At 42.6% G+C, this 20,364-nt stretch overlaps 1 protein-coding gene across 1 annotated transcript in view; it reads left to right on the forward strand.

Moving 5' to 3' along the window:
- GAS6 (growth arrest specific 6) overlaps window positions 1-20,364 on the forward strand; it is a 45,731-nt gene that overhangs the window by 4,346 nt on the left and 21,021 nt on the right. The window contains exons 3-4 of the mRNA XM_081858171.1: window positions 13,292-13,316; window positions 13,861-13,923. Coding sequence (XP_081714297.1) covers window positions 13,292-13,316; window positions 13,861-13,923 — 88 coding nt within the window. The remainder of the gene's footprint in view (window positions 1-13,291; window positions 13,317-13,860; window positions 13,924-20,364) is intronic.

The following is a 20,364-nucleotide window of genomic DNA, read 5'->3' on the forward strand; positions in this document are numbered from 1 at the left end:
AAGTGGGATTCTCCTAAGCTTCTGGGGGAAGAAGAGAATGGTGGGTAAAGTCCCTTACAAATATGGAAATGCAGTGAGCTTAAAGAGGTAGGTATGTATTTTTTGGGGTTCAGCATTCAGTGCATTTAATGAAAGCTAATGCAGTGACTGAGCTCTGAACTGGGGATGCTTCTGGTTCAAATGCTATCTCAATGATCAACTACAGTGGTACCTTGGGTTACAGATGCTTCAGGTTACAGACTCTACTAACCCAGAAATAGTACCTTGGGTTAAGAACTTTGCTTCAGGATGAGAACAGAAATCGTGCGGCGGCAGCGGGAGGCCCCTTTAGCTAAAGTGGTGCTTCAGGTTAAGAACAGTTTCAGGTTAAGAACGGACCTCCAGAACAAATTAAGTTCTTAAACCGAGGTACCACTGTACTGGGTAGTATTAGGCAAACCTCTTTCTGTCTCCCTTTCCTCACTCCCTGAATAGTATATGCTGTATAAATGCAGATAAATTATAACACACCTATGAATGTTACTAGGAATTAATGCCACTTTACAACTTTTATGTCAATATCATGTAATTTGCAGGTTTTACATGCTATCATAGCACAGCACCGAAAAAGAACATCAGAATTGCTGTTTAGGTCAATCATTTATGTATTCCAGCCTTTCCTAAAAATACACAATGCTGCATGTCATTTGGTGTTTGAGATAGGCTAGAATTAGAAAGGTGAAAGCAAAGCAAAAGCTTGTGGTCTATTGTTCAGAGTCATGACCTGTGCAGTTGTCAGTATGGACCCTCTTCCCAAAAGGTATGCTGGTCTGTGACTGAAATAAAGTTTGATACTCCCAAAAGGTATTTGAGACTGTGCTTCTAAATGGTCCTACAGGGCAAGCTAGATGTGACATTACTCATGTCTTTAACTCTGGTTTACATTAAGGTTACCAGATTTTTTTCAATGAATCGGGGGGCACTTCTCAACTTCAATGGCTTTTGTATGGGGACTGATTTGCAAATCCGGGGACTGTCCCTGGGAAACAGGGACGTCTGGTAACCTTAGTTTACATAGAAGAAAGTGGGGATGGGAGAATCTAGACCATAACACTGGGCGCGGAAGAGTGGCTCTTTGACCCATTCAAATTGAGTTCCTTTGTGTTGGCTATTTGCAAAGGGTGGAGAACTCTTATTGGCTGTTTGAGGATGTAGCTTTGTAGCTTTTAAAAAAGAAATACTTAGGGTGCACAAGATTTTTCTATGGCTGTAATACTTTTCATAGGTTTGATCTTCTTGCAGTCCATGGGACTCTCAGGAGGAGACTCTTGAGAGTCTTATGGATTGCAAGAAGATCAAACGCATCCATTCTGAAGGAAATCAGCCCTGAGTGCTCACTGGAAGGACAGATCATGAAGCTGAGGCTCCAATACTTTGACCACCTCATGAGAAGAGAAGACTCCCTGGAAAAGACCCTGATGCTGGGAAAGATTGAGAGCACAAGGAGAAGGGGATGACAGAGGATGAGATGGTTGGATAGTGTTCTTCGAAGCTACCAGCATGAGTCTGACCAAACTGCGGGAGGCAGTGGAAGACAGAAGTGCCTGGCGTGCTCTGGTCCATGGGGTCATGAAGAGTCGGACACGACTAAACAACAAATACTTTTCATATTTGGAAGTAGAAACTGCTGGCTCTTTCTCTACATGGCTGTGGAGTCTTTTCTCTGCTTGACAAATTAAAAATGTAAGATATTTGGTCATGCATCCCTGCAATTAACATGTGTCCTGGGATGCAAGGACATTGATTTGTGTGATATAACTTCTCTGCAGGGGAGGTGGTTTGTTTGTTTGAGAATGACAATTTATCATGGGGATTAAATAATGTTTTGAAAAAAGCACGACATATTTATTGTCAATCCTGTTTACGCCATGCTCTCACAGCAGCCGTTATATCCCAGTTTATGCATTTCTATGCTGGCACAGCAAGTATTAGGCTTCTAGGTCATTAGGGATTTTCAAGAGATAATTTGGATGTAGCAGAAAGGAAAAGGGGAAAAAAACATTTAAAAAAACAACAACTTTATTTTTCAGTTTCTGAAAATATAACAAACAAATACCCATATAGCCCCAAGAAGTATTCCATGCATAAACAATATAAATGATGCAGTCAGACATTAAGTAGGTTTGTGTAATAGTTTTGAGTTTATTACAGTGGTACCTCGGGTTAAGTACTTAATTCGTTCCAGAGGTCCGTTCTTAGCTTGAAACTGTTCTTAACCTGAAGCACCACTTTAGCTAATGGGGCCTCCTGCTGCCGCCACGCCGCCGGAGCACGATTTCTGTTCTCATCCTGAAGCAAAGTTCTTAACCTGAAGCACTATTTTTGGTTTAGCGGAGTCTGTAACCTGAAGTGTATGTAACCTGAAGCCTATGTAACCCGAGGTATATCAGTTAAGTGTCTTCTACTCTATTCTAACAGATTGTCCCAGTGAGCTGTTGGTAGCTGGTAGCAAAGGAACAACATTGTCATTTCCCGAATAAACATGTACCATGCAGTTTCAGCATCTTATTTGTGTTTCAGTTGGTAGAACATGAGGGTTGTGGGTTCGATTCCCACGTTGGGCATACGATTCCTGCATTGCAGCGGATTGGACTAGATGACTTTTGCGGTCCCTTCCAACTCTACAATTCTATGATTCTTGGTGCTCTAAGATACAGTACTTTGTTGATTTCTCCATAAGAGCTATGTTCCATAGTCCATCCCACCATGCCTCTAGAGTTAAGTTAGTAGCTGTTTTCCAATATTGTGTTAACATATTCCTAGCTGCAGACATGGAAAAGATTAGTAGGTCCTTAAACAGTAGATTATTGTTGGCATCTATTAACATATTTGGGACGCGGGTGGCACTGTGGGTTAAACCACATAGCCTAGGCCTTGCCGATCAGAAGATCGGCGGTTCGAATCCCCGCAACAGGGTTAGCTCGCAACAGGGTTAGCTCCCGTTGCTCGGTCCCTGCTCCTGCCAACCTAGCAGTTCGAAAGAACGTCAAAGTGCAAGTAGATATATAGGTACCACTCCGGCGGGAAGGTAAACGGTGTTTCTGTGTGCTGCTCTGGTTCGCCAGAAGCGACTTAGCCATTGACTGTATGTCAGCTTCCTCGGCCAATAAAGCGAGATGAGCGCTGCAACCCTAGAGTCAGCCATGACTGGACCTAATGGTCAGGGGTCCCTTTACCTTTACCTTTATTAACATATTTTATAAAGTGAGCCTCATATTAGGTTGTATCACCTGTCCTGTTAGAAGAAACTTATTCAAAGACCATTTTCTGAAATCATTGTAGTGGTTTGCAATCCCATCACTTACAGAGATATAAACCTAAGAGTTAACATCCTCTCAAACATAAAGGACTTGAAGGAGAACTTAACCTGTGGCATTTCACAGGTATAAAATGCCAGCTGGGAATTCTTTTAAAACTGCTTTTCCCCACTTCAGTTGACACTCACTTTAAAAAGAAAGAACAGAACCTGGGTCAGAAGGTACAGAACACACATTAACAAGTAAGCTAGATGTTATTACTAAGGTTGAAATTGAGAAAAAAACATACGGGATACAAAGCTTTACAAGAAAATATGTTGCAGTGTTATGGAATGTTTTCAGATTTACTAGGAACACAATATAGTCCAGATTTTTTCTACTGAGCAGAGTGAACTCTCAGTGAGAAGATTGTGCTACAAAAGCTTGTGGTGGTTACAATGTGCAGAGAAAGAAATAATTGACCTTTTAGTGTTCAGCCAGGTACACAAGCTCAATAGCAGAAACGGCCTTGGAATTTGGCTGACCTCAACGTAAAAAAATGTTTCCTAAACAAACATCTGAGTGAAAACTGAAGGCTTCTGTGGGAAGAAACTAGAAGATTTCTTAGGAGTGATTGCATCAGTGCCTGGCTCACACTTAGTGCTGCTGCCTGATTGCCAAACCATCACGAGGTGTAGGGCAGTCGGGCACCTATTAGGTCTTTTAAAACGTTCTCAACTTGGCTTGAGTTGGTTACAGATCACTTTCTTGTTTTCCTCAAGGACTGCTACACAATGGCAGTTACAGTTCATTTTAGTAGTTTGTATTGTGAACTGATCTTCACATTTAGTTGAATTCTGTGGGGATGTTATTAAGCAAGGCTTAAATGAGGGCAGTCTACAGAGACTTCCTAATATGTACACACATGTTGTCCTAAGAGGGCTTAACTTTGGTTGAATCATGCCCAATTTTTATCCAGTGCTGGGAAGTCCCGGGTCAATTTATGTTGAAGATGGCCAACGTGGGGTTGTAGTGGATAGATTGATGAAGATAGATGTTGACCCAGTGTATGGCAGATTGTGGAAAAGGCAAATTGCATGCTAGGAATCCTTAGGAAAGGAATTGAAAATAAAACTCATGGTATCGTAATGGTATTATAGAAACCTATGGCATAGCCATAGTTGAAATACTTCTGGTTCCCTTGTCTCAAATAGATTACAGAGTTGGTAAAGCTTCAGAAAAGGGAACCAAAACAATCAAGAGGATGGCAAAAATGCCCCATGAGGGTTGCTGCTTTGGGGATTTTTTTTTGGAGGGGACTAGTCCAACCTCCCGCATTGCAGGAATCTCTACTAGATAATACATGGCAGATGGCTACACAACCTCTACTTAAAAACCTCCAAGGAAGGAGAGTCCACCACCACTTGTAGGAGTCTGTTCCACTGTCAGACAGCTCTTACTGTCAGAAAGTTCTTCCTGATTTAACTGTTATAAAAACCCCATAAATTAGTACAGTTTTATCAACCCCATATTGTAGTGGGGGGGAGGGGAATTGGTGGTTTGTCTAGTTAGGAATACAGTAGTACCTCAGGTTAAGTACTTAATTTGTTCTGGAGGTCCGTACTTAACCTGAAACTGTTCTTAACCTGAGGACCACTTTAGCTAATGGGGCCTCCTGCCACTGCCGCGCCACCGGAGCACGATTTCTGTTCTCATCCTGAAGCAAAGTTCTTAACCTGAGGTAATATTTCTGGGTTAGCGGAGTCTGTAACCCGAAGTGTAACCCGAGGTACCACTGTATAGGAAGCTGCCTTACAGCAGGCCAGACTTAAGAGCAAAGCATGTGTGCTGCCACTTAGCAACAGTCCCTCTCATAGAAAGGACTTCATATTTCATTGAAACCTAAGTTTAGATCTCTTAATTCAGAGTCCAGAATTCCCACTAGTTGAGGCTATGATAGGCATACGATTCGAACAAGGGTCCTCCGAGCTCAGCCAACAAGCTCTATGTTCTTTTTAGATGTGATTGCATATTTGGCACTGTGATTCTCAACTACATTTTCTCTTGAACAGATGTCTAGTATTAGTAGGAACAACATTTAGTACCAGAAAGGATTAAGAATGTGCTTCCAATTCTGGATTTTGTGTGTGTGTGTGCGCACACACACACACACACACGCACATGCCATCAGTGAAACTGAAAATCTGACTATCAAAGATGAGCATGAATTGTCAGTCATGTATAGAATAGGCTTGCCATATGTTGAAAGACCTGTTCCACTATACCAAAGGCTGCTGAGTAGGTAGATGGGAAGGGGGAAGCTCTCTGGTAATAATCCAGGACTAGAGAGCCACATATAAACATAGCATCATTTGGTGAAGCAGAACAAAACATGAAAGACAAATATTTTCAAACTAGCTTTTGAGAAGTTCTGCTTTTATAGGTTTTTCTTGTTTATGTTCACTGCTGTTTAATCTTTAACTGCTTTTTATTGCAATGCTGCAATTGTTTGCATGGCTTTATCCTTTTATATATTAGTTTTAAATTTTATAAGATGCTTTGAAGCAATCTTTGAGGAGGAAGGGTAGAAATCTGTAACTCAGTGGAGAGGATACAAGACCGATCTTAGAATTATAAGTTACAGTATTGTGTATTATTTTATTTTACTTTATTTGTAGGCCTTGTAACACCTAGGATAAAGCAGTTTTACATAACAGGAAAGGCAATTGCAGCCTAGATAAGGCCTGACACCTCTAGTCAAGTGATTCCTTAATTAAGAGAGGTGTCATCATTCTCCCTACACACTTTGAGATTTATCAAGGATTTGTGAAAAAACAAAAATAGTGGACAAAAAAGGCTGGAGTTTTGAGCAACTTACTTGATTTTGCTATTATTTCTCATTGGATTATACCCAGTGCTAGTCGGAGAAGACTTGATGAAGTTAATAGACTTATCTAACTTGTGTCCATTAATTTCAGATGGGCTTACTCTGAGTAGAAGTTAGTTGGCTATAACCCACTGTAATTAAAAGGTCAAGAAAAATGAATGTGGTAATCTAAGACCTGGATCACACTTGCCTGTACAGTGGTTCCTGGTTTAAGAACAGCTTAGTTTATGAACAACTTGTATCAAGAACGCTGCAAACCCGGAAGTAGGTGTTTTGGTTTGTGAACTTTGCCTTGGAATAAGAACATGTTTTGCTTCCTGTTGAGTGTGTTCCATTTGTAAACTGAGTCCCCCACTTCTACGGGAAAGCATGCCTTGGTTTAAAAATGCTTTGGTTTAAGAATGGACTTCAGGAATGGATTAAGTTCGTAAACCAAGGTACCACTAGTACCTCTAGTTGTGGACACGATCCGTTCCAGGGTACTGTCCGCACCCTGAAAAGTCCACAACTAGAGTGGCACTTCTGCGCAAGTGCGGAGCGCAATAGACAATTTATGTGCATGTGCTTCCGGGTTTGCTGCATTTGCAAGCCGAAAAGACCCAACATGAACCTAACACAACACGAGGTATGACTGTATATCACTGGCTAAGTTTGCACATCACACAAACTTGTTTGTTATTAAAATTGTATACCACTCTTCATCCATAGATTTCAGGGCAGTCCACAACATAAAAATACAAGATCAAAACACAAATACAAAATAAAAACCAGAACAAAAGAAATCACGCTAGTTTAGTGTGATAACAATGAGTGTATCCTCCTCCAGGCCTCACACAAACTCCCTCTTCTATTCCCTTGCAATGGGAGGAGTTTGGAAGTTTTGGCTTCTCCTTTTTTTTTAACCACAGTTTACTGTGTTGTCTGGGCCTGGAACTATGGTTAACCTTAACTATGGTTACATCACAAAACCAGTTCCAGTAACTCTGGTTTGATTCTGGCTTTCTGAAATTAACCACAGTTTATTGATCTGGATGATATAACAAACCATGGTTCAACAAAACCAAAAACGTTCAGACTCCTCGTACTGGTTGCCTGGGAGGAAAAAAGGGCAAGGGAGAACATATGAGACTAGAAGGAGGCTAGGTTTGCTTTTGTCTTACTAAACCATAGTTTAGCATGATGCAGTCACTTAATAGTAACTCAGATTTGTGAATGAGCTACTAGATCTACCAACACCAACAGAATTCCTTTATTGTCAAGTTCCAGTGCAAATGCATTTCACACATTTACATGTAAGAGGCATTTCATGTACATGTAAGAGGCATTCCACGCATTAGTGTCTAGTAGCAATCCAGTGAGGGGGAGCCAAATGAGGCGCATGTACATGTAAACGAGGGTGCTTGGTTGCAAGAGTGGAAGGAAGCAGTGATGATCCCAGTCGCAAAAAAGGGTGTGGAGGAAAAACCCTGTACACTGGGAGGTGTTTTATGTGTGTGTGCGCGCGCGTGCACATGTGTGTAAGATGTCTGTGTGGCCATGATCCAATCAAAACGAAGCATTTTAAAGCCTTACTGATATTAAAGGAGAGAGCTGAAGATATGCTTTAGCGTTTCACATTGAAATCCATGGGGCTTGCATGCTTGACTTTGGCTGGGTTCATCTTAGGACCACTATAGCCCTCTTCAGCTGTCCAAAGTGAATACGTGAAGAAAGCAGTGAAGATGTATACAGTGGTGCCTCGCAAGACAAAAAGAATCCGTTCCGCGATTCTCTTCGTCTAGCGGTTTTTTCGTCTTGCGAAGCAAGCCCATTGACGGCTTAGTGGATTAGCGCTATTAGCGGTTTAGCGGCTTTTAGCGGCTTAGCGGATAAGCGGATAAGTGGCTTAGCGGCTGGGGAAAAAGGGGGGAAACCCGCAGGAACTCGCAAGACATTTTTGTCTTGTGAAGCAAGCCCATAGGAAATTCGTTTTGCGAAGCACCTCCAAAACGGAAAACTCTTTCGTCTAGCGAGTTTTCCGTCTTGCGAGGCATTTGTCCTGTGGGGCACCACTGTATGTTCATGACTCCATTCCCGGTGGGGACCTTCAAGGGAAGGTTTGAAGGAGGCTTCAGCTGAACACTGTTGGGTACCCAGCAATATCCGGCTTCCCTGATTGTACAGAGGCTTGTAGGTAGTACATTCATCCAAATGTGCTGGGAATCCCCCTTTATACTGTCCCATTCAATGTGGGAATTCAGGGCAATGGGTGTGTGGTGATGGTTGTGGCGCTTGTTGCTTGAATGTGCAAACAGGACTTCATTGGCCAAGGACCATCTAAACATGGCAACTGCATTTTGTGCAGGGTTGTTTTTTTTAAAAGTATGTTATTATTTTTTGTAGTAGGTTCCTAATAATGCACTGCTGACCAAATGATAAATATAGTAGCAGTTACTCTTCTTTTCTACAAAGGAAGTTTGGCAGCCACAATAATGAGACCACTTCTAATAATGGAAATATTTAGATATAAAGATATAAATGGCTATCTAAATGTTTATTAATACATTAGAGAATGAGGAAAGAATGTAATCGTGGTGAGGGAATGGAGGATTAAGAGAATATAAAATGTCTTTGGTTTATGTTGGTGAACTTAAGTCGTCTAGACATAAATATCATTGGAAATGCAACCTAAGTCTAGCCATCCTAACAACAGTTACTATTTTGATTTAAATGCTATAAATCTTTCAAATCTGGTAAAAAAATTCTCCTGAAGATTTTAGCATTGCATTTCCTTGGAGGCTTTTACTAAAACGTTCCTGTGTGGATCCATGACTTTACACTGATTAGACGCATTTCAGCATTCAAGGATAATGGACCATTAGCAAACTATAGTGCTAGGAAGCTGCATGGGAACATGTCGTTCATTTGCTAGAGGCATATTTAGGGAGTATTGGGTGCCGAGCTGCAGGGGCGCTACAGGGGATGCCACAACTATTTATAATGGAGCACGAGAATGGAGGGGGGGCGCCAAATTTTGGTGTTGCACAGAGTGCCACTGAAATTTGAGACCTAAATTCCCGCCACCGTATTTGCCCAATGACAGCAGAATCCCCCTGTTTTGGACTTGGCTGCAGTTCAGCCAGGTCCAAATATGGGCAGAACAGTTTTCATTAGTACAGTAAGGTTCCTGAAGTGCCCCCTAAATGGCATTATAATTTAAATGCACAACAACTTCATTAGGTGGGCAAAACTCTAGCTCTTTTCCACTTCTTTCCCTCTCCCTCTCTATGTCAGCTCACCTCCTGAGATTGGCTGAAGGTTTTTAGGTCTACTCATGTATGAGCAACTGCAGGTGATGCATACATCTTACCTGAACTGAGGAACTGGTAAATTTTTGTCACACTGCAGTGTGATGAAGAAATGCCAGAAAACTGGCTTTTATACACTGGATCAGCAAATGCTTTTTATTATTAATGGGTGTTTCAGAAAAATTGCAAGGAAGCATGATGTGACAGAATTGTTTAGTTGCATTCTATCAACCCCCGTAGTAGGAAAGCAAATTGGAGAGCAATTTTGACTGGAAAAACAGCTGACAGAAGAAGAGTTCAGCAAACACACCCACCCACCCCAGCCCCCATATGCTCAGTCATGCTCACAACCTTCTAAGGCTGCTTTTCATTTAAAAAATGGAGACTAGTTACAGGCTTCTGTGCATAACTTCTGGTTTTGGTCTTCAGAAACTGGTTCAGTTTCAGGGCAACTCCAAGCCATAAGCCAGTGCCCAAGCCATAAAAATTGTTCAACTCATGCTGTGGTAAATGAGCCTGATGTAGCTGATTGTTTATCAGGAGTTTGAAGTTGGGAAGCGCCACTTTTTTCAAAACATTCTTAAAACCAGTCTTCATGTTTTATGTAGAGTGTGGTTTGATATTTATTACAGTGGTACCTCGGGTTAAGAACTTAATTCATTCTGGAGGTCCATTCTTAACCTGATGGGGCCTCCCGCTGCTGCTGTGCCACCCCCATGCGATTTCTGTTCTCATCCTGAAGCAAAGTTCTTAACCCGAGGTACTATTTCTGCGTTAGCGGAGTCTGTAACCTGAAGCGTCTGTAACCTGAAGATTCTATTAGTTGTTGTTTTTGTTATTTTGAGATCATCACTGTACAAAGATGGAAATAGAGTTCTAGTTAAAGTGACTGCTTCTAAGGACTTGGGCCAGAAAAAGATGTATAATACTTTTCAAGTTTTAAGTCATCGCATTTCTTCTAAATGTTGCTGCCCAGTCTCATTCCAGACATCAGAGAAAATAGTCTGGTGCCTCTATAGGGCAAGCTCACCTTTGTTTTCTGAATGATGCCGCCACCTTAACCTCAGCTGACTTTTTCCTCTATAGGATGCAATTTGCTCTTCCTGTCAGATTAATCCTTTTGGTATAAGCTGAACAGAAATACCAATCTACAGAGTTTCGGAAGCCCGAATAAATAGAAATGTCATGTGCAGGAAAAGGCTATTTCCAGCTCAGCTCTTGTTCTCGTTTTTTGTTTTTCTCAAGAGTAAACGAAACTCTTTGGGCTTTGCAGATATTTAAAGTCACAGATGAATGCCTTCTGAGCAGCCCATTTGACTCTCTCCCATAGAACAGTTCTGGATTAAATGGGCTGGGGATGGAAGTTTAAGCTGCTTAACAAAATTAGAAATATTCAAGCATCAGAAACATAAGTACCAATAGTTTTGTTGTGGGCATCTTGGTGCATTCTTTCATTATCTTGGCCTTAAAAGCCCTCCTCAGCCTCCATAACTCTGCAGAAGTGCTTACAATTTGTGTAACACTGCACTTTTGGCACTCTTGTTATTCATCACTCCTTCCTACCTACCATGCGCTTTTATCTATGCAAAAATCTTCCATTCTTTTCCTTGAATTCCTCCTCATGCCCCACAACAGCTGCTTAATATCCACTGGGAGCTAAAAGTCTCAAGCATATGATTTTATTTCTGTTGTGCAGTGGGGCAACTTGTATTGCTGTTAACCAGAGGGTTGGTGGTTCAAGCCCACCCTGGGTGACTATGGGCAGGATTCCACCATTGCGGGGTCCCTTCCAACTCTACAATTATGATTCTACAATCATTTTGTTTGCTTTTGGTGTCATATGCTAGTAAAAGCACTGCATATGGCTGTTGCAACTGTTTCAATTCTGGTCTCATCCTCTTAATCTCTCCCATCTATTGGAAATGAGAGGTGAAAGCTAAGGTGAGCAAGTATCTGTCAGGGTACAGTAACTGTTTCCAGATCTTAAATTCCTTTAAAAGCTAGGCCAGTTGCTACTTACTTGGCCTTTGACTCTTAAGGTGCACTGATTTTTGCACCAGCTTCTTTTCCTGGAATATATCATGAGAACAGTTTATAGTGTTGGTAACAAACCTTGATTGGAAGTTTATGTTCGATGCTCCACTCCAAAGTTTGATGCAGGCAGGCAGTAGTAGTTGTTTCACCTGTAGATTAATTGGGTGTCTTTGAGGGCATAATTGAGAACTTGCAAAATAAGTACCGGTATCTCCTCGTGACGGAGACACTGGAAACTACTAAGTGTTTGGAGGGATTTGAAAAGATTGTCACTAAATCCTGGTGTGAATGGGTTGGGACACTTGCTTCAGCTAAAGAACTGTTGTACAAACTGAAAGGGTCCAGAGAACTAACAAACGTTGACTCGTTTTATGGTACATAGCATAGCTTTATTGCATACATCCAGTTGGGGGATCATGGAAGGCTTTGGAGAGACCTGCTTGAAATGACTGCAAGAAAATTTCAGCCCTTATAGTATAGCTCATTCGATAGAGCACCTTAGGGTTGTGGGTTCAAGCCCCATGTTGGATGAAAGATTCCAGCATTGCAGGGGTTGGACTAGATGCCCCTCATGGTTCCTTCCAATGCTACATGATTCTGTGAATACACCACCATCACTGCCTAACACTTGTAATTCATTGTTCTATGCAACTGATTTTTTATTACCATTGTTTTCTTGTGTGTAAAAAATTGTGTTTTTGTATGGTTGTTTGTTGCAAGGCTTTTAACTGTCTTTTTAAAAAGAAGAGCTCACTTTTCTTGTGATGTTCAGATTTGTTGGCAGGGAGAGTTCCTGCCTCTTAATTGAAATGGTGCCTCCCCTATCTGGTAGATTTGTGTTGCGGAGCTGGGGCTCAGTGGTGCAGTGGTAATTTTAAGTGCAGATTAGCATACTGACAGTCCCCATAGCCATGTTCCCAAGGCGAGCTCATAGCCATGCTCAACAGAAGTGAACAAGAATGCAAGCAGCTGTGTGTGTGTGTGTGTGTGTGTGTGTGTATCTATATCAGGCTTCCTCAACCTCAGCCCTCCAGATGTTTTGAGACTACAGTTCCCATCATGCCTGACCACTGGTCCTGCTAGCTAGGGATCATGGGAGTTGTAGGCCAAAAACATCTGGAGGGCCAAGGTTGAGGAAGCCTGATCTATATCTATATATAAACATATATACTTGCCACTCAAGAGAAGCACTGCAGCACATAGTATGATACCCAAATCATTAGGACAGGCTGACTTGTAGAATAAACTGGCAAAGCCCCATAGGCTTGTTATGAGGGCAAAGAGGGTTGCTCCTCTCTCAGGTATATTGCTTTGGTGCTCTCAAAAATAAATGTCCTCGCTCCTTCTGTGGAAAAAGACCTGGGACTGTATTTTCCCTTGTTCCTCCTTCACAACACCACTGCTTGGGAGAGCTACATTTCAAGTGTTGAAGGAGAATTTGGCTCTTCAAGCAAGTTTGCAAGAGCTGCTGGGAAAGATTCAGTTTTCAAGTGGGCAGCTAGAACCCTCTGAGCCAGCAGATCTGCTAATGGGTAAGCCACCCAAAATGGCAGTGTTACCAGCCAGCCTATCTGCCCATCAGGTGGTTTGAGGCAGCGGCTCGAGAAACAAGAAGAAATGGTGGCTTCTGGGAAAATCTTGCTTCTGCTGATCTAAAAAAACTGTTGCAAAGCTCATACCTTATGACCTCCCTTAAGACCACATTGCTCAGCTATCAAACTGTCAGGAGCTTATTTTAATATGAATTCAATTGTAGACCAAATCTATAATAATCATGTCTCCCCCTTCCCCTTCTTTCTTTCCAACAGGATTATTTTTACCCGGGATATTTGGGTGAGTTGCAGTGATACCCTTTGCTTCGTACTATTTTATTGTCACTTTCTAGACACAGTTAATATCTGTCCCAAAATGTGCCGTGTAACAGAGCACATCTCTTTATCATCTCACATCAAAAAGAGGCACATTTTATTTGCATACAATTACAAAGAAATACAGTTATAATGACTGGCTATTATTCAGAGAATTGTGACCCTTCAAAATCCGACTATTACACTATTAAATTTGTGTTGAACATGTAAACACTAGAATCTTGAGAAAACTATATTCTGTCTTGAGTAAATTCTTCAGATTCCCCCTCCCCCCAAACTAAATTAATCACAGGTCCTAATAGCACCCTTGCGATATCTGCATTTCAAAGCAACAATATATTTTGACAAAATTAATAACATTCATAGCATTTGAATTGTGTTTTTTTCTAATAAGGCAGTTGTAGTCTAAATAGAATAAACAAGCAAACATGCTGAGTAGAATACCAGGAAATCAGAAGTTAGTTAATATGCCAACTTGCTTAGTGATAATGTTTGTTTTTGTTCTTCAGGATGTATTAAGAGGTATGGGTCACCATATACAAGAAATCCAAATTTTCATACATGTGTGCATAGTAAGTATTTTTCATATTTCTATGTTACTAAAAGAATACAGTATTGTTGGTTGTAGGCTTAAATGAAGAGCAAGTCAAGTCCATGTGAATATTGCCCAATGCTCCTTGTAATTCTTCCCATCAGACTTCTACTTTGCTCCATTGGATAAAATATTGCCAGTATTTGCGTTTCATAATGGTTATGGTTTCATATGGTTATGGTGGGCAATGATATAGTGGAGAAGGAACATGGAGGAGTGAAGCTCTGGTACTTTTTTGTCATTAGTGATGGCATCATCTGCTGGAGCAAGCTTCATCACTTGTGTAAGATCTGCCAGGATTTGACGACGGCTCTTTCCTGCATGTGATCCCTTTGTGAGATAGGCTAGAATCAGCTGGCCCAGTGTTACCCAGTGAACAAAAATTTCCACAGCATGTTAATCACTGCACCAGCTTTTCCAGCTCGCTTTGCTATAACGCGGGTGGCACTGTGGTCTAAACCACTGACCCTCTCTTGGGCTTGCTGATCAGAAGGTTGGCGGTTCGAATCCCCATGATGGAGTGAGCTCCCATTGCTCTGTCCCAGCTGCTGTCAACCTAGCAGTTCGAAAGCATGCCAGTGCAAGTAGATAAATAGGTGCCACTGTGGCGGGAAAGTAAACTGTGTTTCCATGCGCTTTGGCACTCATCATGGTGTTCCGTTGCACCAGGAGCGGCTTAGTCATGCTGGCCACATGACCCAGAAATCTGTCTGTGGACAAACGCCGGCTTCCTTGGCCTGAAGCAAGATGAGCGCCGCAACCCCATAGTCGCCTTTGACTGGACTTAACCATCCGGGGGTCCTTTACCTTTTTTTTACCTTTCTATAACAGTTGGGTATAAAACCATGTTTTGCTGCTTTGTAGTATATAGATAGAATGGATCAAGAGACCTACCTGTGTAGGTCTCTTTGGGGAGGTGACTATGGGGACTGTCACGATAAGTTCATGCGCTTCAAAATTCCACACTGTGCCATAGGTGACAGGAATAAGTCTAACTTCCCTCCCACCCCTCAAAAAACCCCTCTCTCCATCTCCTTCCCCCATTCTTCTGTGGTCCAAGTATGAGGAACTATTGGGTAACCTCTAAGTTCTGATTTTTCAGTTCAGCACAGTTTAGCACTGGACCTGAGGAGGACAACAAGCGGAAGTTCAATGGTGCAGCCAAGAGTGCTTGCACTGTAGCACAACTGTTTTGCTGAATGGAGTCCATAGTGATTCAAATATCACCTTACCTTGCAACGGTGCCTCATCTCCATCCAGTGTAATGCCATTGCAAGAAGGTCTTGGGGCTTAAGAAACAGGAAGGGACTCGCTGACCTTCTTGCAATGGCATTACACTGGATGGAGATGAGGCACTGTTGCAAGGTAAGTTGAGGGAGAGGCTTCTGATTATTGGAGTGCTGTTGGGCCCTCCAGCATCACAGTGGAGGGCATCCAGACAAAATAAGCAAAGCAAGATTTTTAAAAAAGTTAAATTGCCAAATTTCTGTGGATATTCAGAAGCCAGAACCAGCCTGTAGGACACAGGTTTTCTATCCCTGATATATAGAATTGTAGCCTAAGTGTCTTATTACAGTCTGGTCAAACAGGCCATGTAATCCTGTCAAACGTAGGGAGTCTTTCACTAAATGACATGCAGCCTACACTTCACTTTATCTTTCAAGATCAGAACCCATTAACATTGTGAAAGATTCACCTAAAAGTTAACAGATGTGGCTGTAACTTAATTCTGGGATTAATATGCAAAATCTCAGCAATTGCTGCCTACAAAACCCTTTTTATTCAATGGAGAATAACCCTTTTTGCAGTGATTTTAGAGCCTCTCTGCTATCAGTGCTCAGTCGTGTGGTTGTGCTACAAAGTTCCAGCTGCAGGTTTTTTTGTGGCCACCATTTAGTATATGCAGCAGTGACAGCTCTTCCTCCATTCATTGCCACTGCCATCTACCACCATGGATTGGGCCCAGGGGGAGAGTGTAGATGAGTAATATGGCAGATGCAGAGCTGAGTTGACTTGGGTTATTATGCCTACCTGAAACCAGACTGTATGTGTGGCCAGGTGGGCTTTTGGGCCTGAGAGGACAGTAAGAGGAGGTGATGAGAAGTGGTTAGCTTCTACATAAAAAAAAAAATACCATCACAATCATACCATACCCCCTACTTAGTGTTAGAAACTCAGATATATAAGCTAGGTGCCAAATGGCTCCTTTAACCAGAGTTACAGTCGCCAAAACGTAATGCCTAGTTGCCATTTTGGGGCCAGACGACTTGAAAGTCGTATTTTTCAATACAACTTTTTGGTTCCTGACAGTTTTCTACTGTTGTCCATCTTTACAACCTGCAATATTTTTTTTTTGCTAGAGTGTTTTCCTTGTGACAGTGTAATGTGCTTAGGGGGACAGAGTGCCTGGCTCTAATTGAAGAGGTTGGCAACCATTGTAAATATATACATCTTAATACTTCAGATGGGAAGGAAAAATAGAACACACTCGGTTCTATTTTTCTATTGTGATGAAAGAAATCAACAAATTATTTGTGTGCTAGGCAGATGGCATGGTGGGGGCTGCGCCATTTGCCTGACGCAATTGCTGCTTGTATTGAGCCAAAGGTGAACTGCTGCGGAAGCTCCGCTAGTGCCATCTTGGTAGTCAAGATAACCCCACAATTAACTGGTAGTAGTTGTAACCATGAGGTCATATATGCTTATATTCACTTGCTTTGATATGAGCTAATTGGCTTGCTTTGATGTTATCCTTATCTGTGGGCTTGGGGTGCTGGGCTCTGAGCCCAGAAAGGAGAGCTATCTGTAAGATGTGGCTCTTTGCCACCTATGCTCTCATCTGGCCAGGTGAAGTGATGGTGAGTCCCGGCCAAAGTGGCACACACTGCTTTGTGTATAAAGAATGTTTGAACATTTGCTTGGGTGCGGGCAAGCCATCTCCTTGCTGCAGTATCCGTCCCGTGTTTGTAAAGGCTGGGAGACTTGGCAGGCTGATTTGCTGTAAGTCTACACCTTTCTCTTAATAAAGCACTAGAACTTGATCACTCTGATGTTTTTGACATCCTTCTTTGGTATCCCTGCACCCAAACACTCCCATGAGCCGTCCTGCAGTTCAGGGCATTGCTGCATATTGGGATGGGGAACAATGAGGTGGCAGTGAGGTCAGTGCAGTGCAAATGGGCTGGCTAGAATGCTGGCATGTTTGCACTGCACTTACCTCACTGTTGCCTTGCTCCTCCCGCCTTTCCATTGTGATATACAACAGCAGCAGAGATCAGGAAAGCAACATGACCCCACCCCACTGTCCATTGCTGGTACTAGGGTCCAATATTCTTTCATAGTATTTCAAGGTGTGGTTAGCACTAGGCCTGGGTGATATATTGGTATATTGATGTATATTGATATATTGCCCAGGACTGGTATGTCGGGGCAGACCGCAATGACAGCTTCACTCAGCAGTATATCGCTGGTGAAACTGTCACCGCTCTTGAGTCCCTCTGCCTCCAGCGCACTGAGGAAGAAACAAACTAGTTGAGAGCTGGAGGCAGAGGGACTCGAGCAGTGGCGCTTTCACCAGCGATATGCCATCATATTCTTCCCCGGCGGAGGGAGAATCAAGCTGAATCAGCGAGGTGCTTGGCTACTGCCGCTTGGTCCATCTTCGGGGAGTGGGGGGCAAGCGGGCAAGGTAGGTCGCCCGCTCCCCATGCCAGCGAAGGCAGAGGGAGCTTGGCCAAGGAGTCCCAAGGTCCTTGCTGCTCCACCACAAGTGGCAGGGTGCTCAGGGGTGGCTCCATTGGGGGCAGGAGCTCTCCTGCCCTGCAGCGGAGCCTGGCCATGGGGCATCAGGGCTCGCTCAGCTGGGGCCAGGAGCCTTTCCACCCCCTGGTTGAGCAGCAGGCTGGGGCCAGCCGTATTGGCCACAGCCTATGAGGCGCTGGAGTGAAACCACCTCAGCTCCCACGAAGAGAGCTGAGGTGGTTTCACCTAGCATCTCGCTGGCTGGGGCCAATGCAGCTTTTGGCTGGCGATACACTGTGATGTTGAAAACCCAACATCGGCCAGCCCTAGTTAGCACTACCAGAAGTTTCTTGCATGTGTGTACTAAGGGCATTAAACACATTGCTGGAGAGGCTGGGATAATGAGAGTGAGCTCTCTTGATATGGTGGTCACCTTCACCGTTGAAAGTAAGAGTGAAGCAGTGAAACCAAAGATATCCAAAGCATTGTGGAAAGAAATCCTTTGGAAGGTGAGAGAAAGGTGAGATGATTGGATATGGAAGGCCTGTAGCATGCTAACTTTTTGACTAGCTATGTGCAGTGTTAGAAACTGAGATATGACAGCTAGGAGCTAAATGGCACCTTAAACCTAGTTTTTGGGTGCAGCAACGGATTGTCCAGGCACGGGGGGGGGGGGGTTTGTAACAAGAATACGAAGCTGAAAATGAATGAACTGCAGCGAAAATATTATGTTCATTTACCACATGGTCTAGTCCTTTCCCTGCCCACCCCCCTAATATTCTTCAGAGGGTCTCTTCTACAGTCTTCAGAAAGTAGCTGGAAGTGGGGAGGCAGAAAAAGGTCCTCCTTCCTTCCACTCTGGAGTTTTAATCTGAAATCTTAGGCGCAGTACTGTACCCAGAGCTCAGAAATCCCTGACGCAAAATGCACCTAGAACAATGGGAGTTTCAAACACTGCCCATGTGCAAAAAATGTCTCTGTTCAGAGGACAACAACAGGGGCATATATTGTTTGGAAATGAGGCTAAGAATGGGAGTGGTGACCGAGAAATGGAAAGCATGGTTTAAAGAATGCCATCTGCTGAGCGAGAGGGAAGAAGAATAGAACAGTTGCAGTGTTTTTCCTGTGTGTGAAAAATGCTTCACATAACATTTATCTTAACAACAACCTGTAAAGCTGGGTATGTAAAGCTATGAACTCGCTAGGTTGCCTAAGGCAATCTGTTGTCTCTCAGATCCTGGCAGGGAACCTCTTACTTAGAAATGCTTATGCTGTGCCTGAGAGATAGCAAGCCTGCCTAAGGCAACATATTGAGTTCACGGGGTACAAACAAGAAACCTCGCATCATGCATTCTTGGCTAACAGATTTATACAAGGAAAAGAGACAGACTGAGGACTGGCGTGGACATCATAGTAAAAGGATGATTAGAATCCCTTGTCCTCTGCTCCTATTGTTCTTAGCATTGGTATAGCTGACACACAGATCTCACCCATGGTAAGATTTATGCCTGAAATGAATTATGGGAGGTGGTAGGCATGATAATTAGTCAAGAGGAAAAGTTAGGGTTCCTTGCTATGCCTGTGCCATAGAGATACATAGAAGATAGAATAGTATAGAACTCCTGGCTTTCTGATTTATGTGGGATACTTACTTTAAGAGGAGACTAAAGTGCAACTGAACAGGAAACAACATAATACTCTTCAAATGAGTACTGACTTGGCAAAGTGGAGGTGGCAGCTTAGCTTGGTTTAATTTTGCTGCAGCCAAAGGATTTTTGTGTGCGTCTGTGAGATCTGTTTTGCTGCATTGGCCGTTTTCAATATGACTTTGTGAATATCTCAAATGGTTTAGACAAGTAAGCACTATTAGCAACATTTCACCTGAAATATTTGAATACCATGTTATGTCACTGCTCTGCTGTCTTGTCTGCATCTTGATGATACAGGTATTTGCTGCATTACAGTGCAGACCTGTGGCTGCAGAGTTGCATTCCACTGATTAGAGAGACTGTGATTATTCACGAAGGCTTCATTAGAGAAAGCTCAAATGTGCGGTTTGGGAGTGCCCCTGTATCCTGCCTCCAACTATATCTTTCTTCAAGGTCTTGCTTACTGTTACATACTTGGAAGACTTTGTGATGGGGATTGTCTTTGCCTTTCAGTAAGGCTTCTTTTGTCTTAGTGTTTAACAGTCTTATTGTGGAGACGTTTTCAAACAGTACAGTTTATGGTTTTCAAGATTTTAGCGAATATTATAGGTATGCTTCCCTCTGGCAGAGGATAGTCACATGCCACTCCTTAAGAATTAAGCGTTCTTTCCTCCCTTTCTTACAAGAGAACATTCTGCTGCAATTTAAGATAAGTTACTATCTCCAGAAGAAGAATTCCTGAAGCACTGTCTTGTTAGGCTTAGGACATAACATATATAATTATTAATAATAAATTGTATACCGTTTCTGCAGTTAATGTTTTTTCTTCCAGAATGATGACTTCAAGTCAGAATGGGCAAAGTAAATGGTTCCCACATTTTTTCTTTAAAGAGTGAGCTCTCCAAGACAATAATTCATTTAGCTTGGCAAGTGTATTAACTTTTCTGTAATTGAGCAAATTGCCTAGAACAGTGGTTTTCAACCAGTGTGCCGTGGCACCCTGGGGTGCCTTAAAAGATGGTTACGGGTGC

The sequence above is a fragment of the Podarcis erhardii genome (assembly GCF_964252035.2).
Source record: "Podarcis erhardii genome assembly, chromosome: 4".
Classification (NCBI taxonomy): Eukaryota; Metazoa; Chordata; class Lepidosauria; order Squamata; family Lacertidae; genus Podarcis; species Podarcis erhardii.